The sequence below is a fragment of the Centroberyx affinis genome, unplaced genomic scaffold, assembly GCF_046629955.1.
Source record: "Centroberyx affinis isolate AG114_WGS23_722 - 3 ecotype Tasmania unplaced genomic scaffold, CSIRO-AGI_Caff_v1 ptg000697l_1, whole genome shotgun sequence".
NCBI classification, from domain to species: Eukaryota; Metazoa; Chordata; class Actinopteri; order Beryciformes; family Berycidae; genus Centroberyx; species Centroberyx affinis.
This window is the reverse complement of record NW_027279316.1, coordinates 81,394-92,222: the sequence shown is the minus strand read 5'-3', so window position 1 is coordinate 92,222 and position 10,829 is coordinate 81,394. Positions and strand designations below refer to the sequence as shown.

The following is a 10,829-nucleotide window of genomic DNA, read 5'->3' as shown; positions in this document are numbered from 1 at the left end:
ACCGCCCCTGATTATTCACAAAGAAACAAACTATACCAGCTTATACATCCACCCCAAAATATCTCTGCATTGGAGTCTGCAATGTTACATATTTAAATGAAAATATATTTATATAATTTGTGGATTTTTCACAGTAGTTTGTACTGCACTGTACCTTTTTGTCCTTCTATTTCTGCCTACATAATTGTCACCTTGAGGGAGTCTATTGAGTCACTTGAGAGAGAGTGTGTCTTGTGTTTTGTGTGAAAAATGTCTCTTGAATTTTGTTCTGTAATGTCTCCGATCTTCAGTGTGGTAAGTGCTGTGCATGTCTTTCATCTCAGCTGGCCAACAACGATTTGGGGATTGAGTATTCTGAAAGGCTATTTTTTCCCTATGAGAATACAGCTTGTAGAAACTGCAAGAAACATTTGCTTTGGCACAGATTTACATTGTAGTAATGTCCATTCCTTTATCTCCATGGCCATGATCGTTACTACAAACACAAGTGGCCCATTGTGGTAATCCTTGGCTCAGTACACTGTCACTGACCAGTCTATGTGTTTGTGTATTGCCGTGTCAGTCTATCCTCTCTCCTGGTGTAATGTCAATGCACTCTAGTGTCTAATCGTTCCGCGCATAAACCCAACATCAATCCCCTCTCTGTCTTCGGCTCTTGCTCACTCTCTCTCTACACTCTCGCTTTGTTTTTAGATCTGAGTCTCTTGGACGTTTTCCTTCGAGCTCCCCTTGAAGAGAAGAGGCTCCATTTGGGGATTCTGGTTCTGGCCCATGAAACCCTTGATCGATCCATGTAATCCCATGGTAGGCATGGGGAGTGACATCGGCAGCGGTGGAGACACAGAACTGGGGTTGGAGTTGGTGCCATTGCCAGACGTGGTTAGCAAATTGGATGTGGAGATTGGGACTGAAGTACAGGAGATGGGGATGTCCTGGCCTTGGATGTTCTTGTTATTGAGGATGCCTCCTGGACCCATCCCTTCAGAGCCAATACTAAGACCCATCACATTGTTGTTGAAATGATGGGTCTTGTAGTAATGGTTGAGATTATCTGATCGGCCAATGTTAGGAAGGTTGACTATTTCTGGATGATGTATCCGTAGGGTTCCTTCTCCACCACTACCAGAATTCATGGTTGATCCACCTGAGATGCCACTTCCGGTTCCAGCTCCAATCTCATCTTCTACATTGATGATTTCAATGGCTCTGGCAGGGCCGTGGTGCTTGTGCAGCTGGTGCTGCTTCCGAAGCTTATAGAACACCACCAACATTACGGCCGCCATAAAAGTAATGGCCACAAAGCAACCAATGATGATCTTAGTGGTTTTCATTACGTCATCTAGGCCTGGAATGTTAGTTACATCCATTATAGACACAGTCACTGCCTTTTCAGTAGCTCTGTTGGCTCGTGGGGACAGTGAGGAAAGGGAAGAGAGAGAGGGTGATATGGTGATACCAGGTCGGCCTTCCAATACTCCTCCTTGAACAGTAGGACCCGGAAATTCTATGAAGGTCTCATTAATATACTGCCTTGCTGAATTCTCCTCTTGCACTGTCTCCACGGTTTCCACAGTGACAGTGGTGAAATAACTATAGCTGTTGCTGGGGTCTGAGGCAGACACGTTGAGCACGGCTGTTGCGGTGGTATTTCCAGCGGAGTTGGTTACCATGCAAGTGTATTGGCCAGTGTCTTGCACGGTCACGTTGGTGAAGTTCAGTGTTCCGTCATGAAGCACTGAGATTCGAACTCGGTATGACCCATGGGTCATCAGAGTGCCGTTCGGAGTGAGCCAGTTCACTGAGGTCATGGAGGTTCCAGTGCGACATTTCAGCTCAGCAGCCATGCCCTCAGTGACATTGAGGTCGGTGGGTGGTTCCACAATCACTGGAGCGTAGCAGGTGAAGTGGCTCTGGTCCAGTTCTCCAATATACCTGCCCTTTAGACCTGGGGGTGCATGGCAGCGAGCACAGCATGTGGTGTTGCTGGGCACTGTTTCCTTCAGCCACCAGCTGAGCCACAGGACATCGCAGTTGCACACCCAAGGGTTATGGTTGAGATGCACCCTCTCCAACTGGTGCAAAGGGGTGAAGAGGTCATGGGGCAGGGAGTGCAGAGAATTGTGGGAGAGGTTAAGCTCCTCCAGGTTTTTGAGGTCATCGAAAGCATTGCGTTCAATGACTGACACCCTGGAGTGCATTAGCCACAGCTTGCGAAGTGACACTAGGCCCTGGAAGGATCCAGGTCGGACTATCCCCAGCTGGTTCCCTGACAGCTCCAGCTCCTCTAGTCGCACCAGCGGGGTGAGGTTGGGGATGTCCTTCAAGCCACACATGCCCAGGTTCAAGAAGCGCAAGTTGACCAGGCCTTCAAAGGCAGCCTCGGAGATGAAATCCAACTTCCTGAGTTCCCCTAGATCAAGACGGCGCAAAGAGGGAACACGGTGAAAGGCAAAGGCCGGCAGCGTCTCAATGGGGTTGTTTCGTAGCCATAGCTCCCGTAGCTTGCTGAGGTACTCAAAGGCTTGTGACGGTACCACTGTGAGACGGTTGTCAAAAAGCTCCAGTGTGTTGAGGTTGGGAAGGCCATTAAAAGCTCCCACCTCAATCTGCCGGATGTGGTTCTTGGAGAGCTGGAGGATTTCCAAATGCCGCAGGTGCTTAAATGTGTCAGACTTGATCACCTGGTGTGGGCAACAAAAACATGGAGGCATGTTGTAGCAATATCAGATTTATTCCTATAAAAATATATTCCTTCAGTGTGAATGTATGCCCTGTTTGTAGATTAAGCCATATTTACCTGAATGGAGTTCTCTTGTAGATTGAGGTATCTTGTGTTCTCTGAAATACTGTCTGGGACTTGCTCTAAACTCTTCCTTGTACAGATGACACGGCTCGCCTGATTGGAGCAGGTACAGGGGGTGGGGCATGGGGGTGCTGCCTCTGTCAGCTGAGGTCCATGGTTGTGAAACCACAACAAAAGCTGGACCAACCAGAGGAGGGGGGAAGGGGTACAGGGGTTGGTCACCATGACAACACGCATGGCAACTGAGTCATGACCCACCCCTATTTCTATGATGTTGATAAGTCACGTCCAAACAAGGAAATTTAAGTGCTTTTCTTGATATTCATATTTTATGCTCTTATTCTCTTTTTCTCTTTCAAACAGTCACTTTAAAAAACTGAAAGAGTGTAATGTTATATTAAACACTATTTATCATTAATGGATTCTTATTTTACTTTGCTCATGTTTGTTTGACTATCGAACACCGTATATTTTTCAACATGTCATTTTAAGGAACTGCGTATTTTTAGTTCCCATGACAATTATTAGAATAGAAAATAAATTTGGGGGAAGATTTGCTCTTGAAAGCGGTGTCTCTGTACAGGCTGATGCTCCTCACTGTAAGGGAGAGAGAGAGAGACAGAGGGAGGGGGTCAAATAAGTGCACAGTGCAATAGCTTTAAGATATTAGCCTAGCATACACATACAAGTATTCTCAGCACTTAATCTCAACTTTAAAACAATTCATTGTCCTATTGTCATGTGAATACATATGTGCCAGATTGCATTAGACAGGTTTGCATTAAAGGTTGGGTTTTCTGTTAAGACTAAAGCATTGGCTCTCAAATCATGGCCTGCAGTCTAACTGGTGAGTCAGCTGCCATTTTCTTCATAGGTTGAAGCTAACATCTGGGTCATGGTTTGAAATGGCCACAAAAGTCGAAAAGCTCAAGCAGGGTCGCAAGTGTCACAGCAGACCCATTAGGATGACAGCAATATTAATTTTAGACTGGAGTCTCATCATATACTGTATGATATGTATATGCTATTGGTCAGATAATTGTACACAGTGCTAGTATCTCATGTTTAGAAGAATGCAAAGTTGTGTTGAAAGAATGAAAAGCATGACAACTGACTCCTTGTAGACAAATGCCAATGAGAATCATCTAGGCCTAGGTCTAATGAACTTTGAGATGCAGAGATTCACATAATCCACCATAAGGCAGAGGCACAGCATTATAACTAAAAGTGGTGTGCACTATTTAGTATTTAAGAAAATAAGGGATGGTATTTGACTCCTGAAACTATGCTGCAAATGTAGTATACATTGCATACAATCAGCCATGGATCAATCACATCAGATTCCTAATCACTAAGTTAATGAATCAAATATGAAAATAATAACTAGATTTTGAAGAAGAAGAAGAAGAAGAAGATGCAAATTCTTTTGCTTTTCTGTAATATATAAATGGCACTTCTGTATTAGGTTTTTCAAATGGGAATGTGTGTTTGGCTGAGAGAGAGTTACACACTTCTAGAAACAGAAATGGCTGCAAGCATCAGCAGACTCACTAAATTTAGAAATGGTTGGGCCGTTTCCCTTGTAATGATTAGACCAAAGAGAAAGTGTTCATTGTTTCCTCAAACATGTCGTTTTCTACCCAAGACTCTTCCAGTCACAAGCCTATGCCGTCTGTTCAAAACAAATAGGGGAATCTTTGTCATCTTTGTCAGTTACTTTTGTCCACTATGTTAACATTCTCTACAGGCTGTTGTATTTTTTATGAGAGAACTTTTGGTTGGATTTCTCTAACAATTTTGCTCTGTAATAAACATGGTATTTTAAAAGGTTTCATGCCAGCCCTTAGCATCCCCTCTCCTATGCAGCGACGATGCATGCGCTCCTAGAAACACGGTTGCTGTGGCAACCTGCTCACTCACCATCTTGTGTTTCACTGTCCAGTGCCCTATTCCACATTACTGTGTTTAGCTGAGCTTTATGAGCATTCGTTCTTCAAAACTGATCAGCAACACCTTTTTGGTCAATATCCACCTACATCTGAGTTAAAATATTACATTTATTCCCTTCTCTAGCCTTTGACATTAAACCAGAAGTAATGGTTTAAAATCAACTGTCTTTACCTCAGTAGAAATACGACAAAATAAAATAGAGGGATAACCTTCAGATAAATATGCCTTCAAATGAGAAGAATGCCAGTAAGTTTTGTAAATCAAAATATACATTGCTCATAGCGTAGAAGTTCAGGGAATCTGAAAAAAAATTGCACACAGAGCTTGAACCTTGGCCCTCACTATAACAACAAAGGCAACAAATGTGCCATGAATCTTAATATCTACAAGGTCTGAGGATTAGGTCAACATCAGTGTTTATTAAAACATAGCTCTGAGAACTCTTAAAGCGGCCATTAAGAAAGCTCATAAGGGAATGCATGCTAAAAATAGACTTTTTGAGATGCTCTACTCCACACATCCCACAAACACTCTCCCTCTCTAACACCCACACACTCACACACAAGAACATTCACACATATACACACATACACACAAACAAACACACACACACACACACACACACACACACACACAATCACACATCCATATTGTCAGCCATCCTAACTGTAACTGCAACAGAGAAGAAACACAGTCAATCTTTCATAAAATACCCAGAGAAATAATAGACTCATAAATGCAAATGATAGACCTAAAGGTTATGCAGCACCTTTGCAGCATTACTCATTATGGTGTTCCTCACACATTGTTGTCCTTCCTTGAAGAGTCCTGTTCTCATCCCTATCCACCAGGTAATTATACAATCCATAAATTTGACTGTGTTGGAAAAATGTTTCTATGTCTGTCCTATACTTCAGTGTCATTTCTGTTAAAGTTTATCATCCAGAATCTGATAGTTAAAATGATTAGCTCTTCAGAAAAGTGACTCATGGAAGCATAAAAAAACAATCATTGGTATTCAGTTAGTCAAAGACTTGGTCACACCAACGATCTCAAAACTGAGAGATTTGCATACTTAGAAATTAGCTGCATGGAAGTTCATCCCCACACAGGATGAATGGCCAAAGACATTACCTTAACCCCAAGAATGATTGTTTTTTGGGGCTTGAAGATTCAAGGCTGTGGCTGTAATAGCAAGGATCCTAATCCCTAATTCCTCCCTCCCACCATTCTTGAAAATAACAAATACACAGGTAAATGGTGACGTTTGCACAGATACAAATCTTACAGATGAACTGTTGCATTCAGCAGAGCTAAAGGTGTTTCATTATATTGCAGGTATATTGCAGGTTTGATATTTGTTAAACTGGATTTTTTTTCTAAAATTCACCTCCACTGCAGTTATTTCTCAAAGTAACATCAATGAGGGAAATAAACTGAACTTTCTCTTTGCATTTTATATGGCACAAAACTACAAGAGAATAACCCTATGCAAAATATCACACAGTAAGATTCTATTGTGGTGAAACCTTGAATCTGGAAGCAGGCTGCCTGTTGCCTTGACCTCTCATCTTCACAAGTTCTCCACTTGGATCTTATATCTACACCACATGACAGCAAAAGAGCAATGATGAACCGTCTCTGTTGTTAAAATATTGCTACATCTTGACTTATCTGAAGGCCAAATCTGTTGCCTATGGCCTTGATCCTCTGTTATCAATGTGCATCATGTGTTTTCTTTGCGGCTGGGTTACTGCATGGCTGAAATGTATATTTTTTAACCCATTTCACTCAAACGTATTTCTCTTTCTTGATCTTAGTAGTTTTCTCATGTCAAGAGCAGATTGCAACCATGTAGATATTGATTACTCAATCAGGCCTGAGAGAGAGCGCTCAGTCGTGAAAAGACAAATTAGCTGCAAGCTGCTGACCAATTGCTACAAACCAATCACATCATCATGGTCGCCTGATTGTATCAATGCCTTTTTCTCCACAATTGACTCATTATGGTTTATATGGAGGCAAGCATTGTGTGGTGTTTTTGATAAACACTGAGGCTCCAGGCTGTGGGAAGTTTCCTGTAGCCTACAGAAGGCCCAATTAGACCTGATGTATTTACAGCTGGTCTAGATGAACACAAAGCGACACAGGTGCAGCAGGGCTAACATCATCTACTGTAACTATGACAACACTAAATTGATTCAGGACGTGGGAATCAGGGGAAGATGGGACGCATTTCACCAGTATAGTAGCAGCCAGCGCTGTTAGAGAAAGGGAATTACAGGTTCATGCCAAATAATTCCCCCAGTTTCAACTGATGACAAGTTAGATATTTTCTAATTCCTCAGATATCAACACATAGAAATAAAAAAAAAACCTACCTAACCATTCCTTTAGCAGTCGCAACCTCTCATCTGCAATCTCTCTTCATCATATAGCCTCTAGCATAATATCTCCCACAATTCAGAAATAACAGAATGGCCTTATTCATCTATGCAGCTGCGCTCACTACGGCGCACCTTCTCTGGAACGCAATTGAAATTCTGAATAGGCCTAATTCTGCACATGCTGCATTACAAAATGGCTTGCATCCATTCTCTCTTCAGGGTAATGACAACATGACTGCACCCAAAAAGAATGCATAGCCTCAATCTTTCTTGGGAAATAATTTCTGTGGAAATGTGGAATCATTACGCTTACATAAGGAACCGTGTTATTTCATTACATTTGCAGGGACTATCATGTAAATTCCACTGACATCGACATGGACTGTATCTTTTCGCAATACAGACTGTTTTTCTAGAATTGTTACATACATATTTGCAATCTTGGCACGTTCAGTTATTTAGTCATTCTCATATTCTCATCTAGCCTAGTGATTGATTTCAGCGTCAAAGCAGATGAGAAATGAGAAATGCAATAATTACGCCGGCCATTTCAGTCCCTTCTACCTGTACATCCAATATACACGTACCTTAATGTCTCAGCGGCTGCGGCGTAAGGTCGATGTTTTCTCTCCTCTCGTTCCCTCTCCTCTCGTCAGTTTTCCAACCTCGCTATCTATCTCTCCTTTTCTCTTCCCTAAATTGATTCGCTCGTTTCCACGGCTATGAGCTGGCTCTTGTTCTTGTATTCCGCAGCGCCAACGCAACGCGGGTGGCTACAGTGATGGCAGGTTAAAGATGAACACAATCCACACACACGGGAAAATACAGAGATCAGGCTGAGGGTGTTGGAGAATATGATGTTATTATTATTATCACACTCAGGAGCGAGGTCTGGGACGAATGCATCCAAGCGCCTTCTCATCCTTGGAGACGAGCGCAGGCAGCAAACGCGACGGCGCCCGCTGGGCAGAGCATTTTGCGTCCAGCATAAGCGGCTCTTTACGCACATTCCGTATGTTTCAGTCTGAATCCCACTAAGACAGCATTAGAAGAGTAGATGAAGGACCAGCGGTTCATGGATGTACCTGAGTTCATCTGATGCTTTGAATGATTAAGCTCAACATCCAGTGCCATGCAGAAGCGTTATGTTTTACTGAGCTAATTAATGTTTGCTTTGTTTTCAGTTTGTAGTCTTGGTTTGTGATTCGGCCCAGATCACTGCTGCAACATAAGCTCTAGGCATGTAATGAGCATGTGGTCACAGAGCATATTCATTAATATGACTCAGCAGCACTCCATGATCAGCAGGATGAATTGAGTCAGTTTGTTTTCAAGAGTGTTTTCAGTGAGGCTATTAATCTGTTACAATCATGTAATGGACAACTGTTTTACCACTGTTGGACCAATAGGACAAAATCAGCAATAGGAAATATTTCTGGCTATTGCAGTCTTTGAGAAGGTGTGAAACTCTTTAAACCTGATTATTTACAACTCTGCATATTTCTAATAAATGGTCAGTTATGCACTGGCATTTTGGTAATGACCAGATTAAATCTGGCAAACTAATAAGGTCTGTTTTCTGCAGACTTTGTAGTGATATGATTAATTATTTTTCCCCAAACAGTTCTCAGCTGTGGATTTAAACCACATAATGCAACCACTGTCACCACTGACTTGCCTAATACACCATTCAGAGTTGGAGAGCAAGCCTTCTGCAGCCCTGCAAGGCTGTAGCCTATGTTATTAAAAACCCAACCCTCAAATATTCGCAAAACCTGTAAATGTACTTAAGAAATATTTAGTGAGCATTATAACAGCTTCCAGTTCCATGTAGATCTTAGGTCAGTTCCTTGGAGCCTACTGTTTCAAGTCATCATCTGAATGCTGTTCCAAGTTATCATTTGTTTTCCTCCAAGTTCATCTATGTTCTGATATTTAGTATTTCCTTTGGCTGGTCAATGGCATCTGACAGGGTTCCAACAGGGGGATGTAGTCACTACTCGTCTCTTTCCAGTAAATTACCAAGTTGATGATTACCCAATGTGGCCTAGAGAGAGGAAGTGTTGTAGGCCAGGCTGCATCCTGTTAACATGTAGCTAGCCCTATAAATATTACTGCAGAGAGAGAGAGAGAGAGAGTCGGGATGACCTGGCTGCATCTCCCTGTTGGAACCCTGTCAGAGGCAAATGACCAGCCAAAGAAAATATATAAATATCAGAACATAGATGAACTTGGAGGAAAACAAATTATAACTTAAAACAGAAACCAGATGATGACTTGAAACGGTACGCCCCAAGGAACTGACCTAAGATGTGCATGGAACAAATAAACTCGATGAATAACATTGCTTCACCATTTCAACAGTCTGCTGTCTGTGAAAAAAAAAATACTCAATGCTTCTTCACTCTATCTCAGCTCATACTAAAGGTCAAAGGACAGAGCAGACCATGCTTCAGAAAGACCCCCGAGATATATACTCTCTCTCCTCTCTCATCTCTCTCCTTCATTCCTTCACCCTCTCCCTTGCTCCTCGGCTCCTCCCCTCCCTCTCCGTGAATGCCGTAGTGAGCATTGTTCACAACCACTAGCTTTTGCTGAAAGCCGCACAGCAATGAGGTCTCTGTGCCTTTTGCCTCTCTCTCTTCCTCTCCCCTCCCCCTCCTCCGCCTCTCTCTCTCTCCCCCACCCCTCTACCTCTCTCTCCTTCCCTCTCTGTCTCCCTCTCTCTCTCTCTCCCTCTATTAAATTTCCAGTCACACAGTGGTGCAGAGGATATTCCTCCTTTCCCTCTTTCTCCCTCTTCCCTGGCTCCCTCTCATTCCCTCTCACTCATGCTGAAATCTTAGCCCACATCCACTCTTGCTCCCATCCTGGCTCCCTTTCAATGCTTTCCCTCGCTCTCTTCTTCCCTCTGTACATCTTTTTGCCTTCCAACCCCCGCGCCATTTAAAATGATTCCACGCCGCCCATGCCAAACCCACCCAGTGCCTCTGCTTCCCCCCTTCTTTCAACACTATGTCCTCACTGTGTCATTGCACATTGAATCTGATATTCCTCTTATGCATGTTTTCTATGCATGTGTGTATGCACGCAGCCTTGAGTGTGTGTGTGTGTGCATGGGGGCAATGGAGTGAGGGTGGGAGTGAGGGAGGGAGGGGGACATGTATTTGTGCACAGTAAATGAACAAACACTCATCGCTGTATTGCTTGTGTCATCAGTACGGGAAAGCTCTTGGAGTAGAAATACAGCGGAGGGCACTAATCCCACTATCGAGAGAAGGAGTGCACGGCGTTTCCAATACACCCCAAACCCCATAAACTCTTAATGCTGTGTTAGGAGCCACAGGGGAGGAGAAGGGGAGGGAGATGAGGATTTGGCAGCGACATGCTATTGCCAAGACATATGTGGCATGCTGATAGCACCAGAGAGGTGCAGCTCACACTGTGAAGAAGCATAGGAGGGGTGCTGATACACATCCATCACTTCCATCGTTTCGGGATATTGGATACAGGCCTCACCAGGCTGGTGGTGGGTGGTTGAGTCATCGTAAAAAGTTCAAAGCAATGATTAAGAATATGGGTGATATTTGTAGCAGTAGCGCTGATCTTAGATTTGGGTGAAGGGAATTAGTGATCTGTTTGATGGCCGTAGGCATCCAATAGGGCTTGTGAACAAAATGATATTTTCT

At 43.2% G+C, this 10,829-nt stretch overlaps 1 protein-coding gene across 3 annotated transcripts; it reads right to left on the bottom strand.

Annotated features, from left to right (window-relative positions):
* Window positions 1-689: 689 nt before the first annotated feature.
* Window positions 690-3,040, bottom strand: LOC139644066 (leucine-rich repeat-containing protein 4B-like). Of its 3 annotated transcripts, none has more exons than XM_071519442.1 (3): window positions 2,798-3,040; window positions 869-2,681; window positions 690-832 (listed from the first exon to the last, which is right to left on the bottom strand). In XM_071519442.1, the coding sequence occupies exons 1-3, from the start codon at window positions 3,038-3,040 to the stop codon at window positions 690-692; spliced, it is 2,199 nt and encodes a 732-aa protein (XP_071375543.1). The 3 variants fall into 3 exon arrangements, with proteins under 3 accessions (XP_071375543.1, XP_071375544.1, XP_071375542.1); XM_071519443.1 differs by having other exon boundaries at window positions 690-779; window positions 909-2,681; XM_071519441.1 differs by having other exon boundaries at window positions 690-2,681.
* Window positions 3,041-10,829: the final 7,789 nt, after the last annotated feature.

What these genes read in the sequence shown, in the direction of transcription:
- LOC139644066 (XM_071519441.1), bottom strand. Translation starts at nt 3,040, where the DNA reads ATGCGTGTTGTCATGGTGACCAACCCCTGTACCCCTTCCCCCCTCCTC. An exon ending in TACAAGAGAACTCCATTCAG is followed by an intron (nt 2,682 to 2,797) that starts GTAAATATGGCT and finishes TGCCCACACCAG; the next exon opens with GTGATCAAGTCTGACACATT.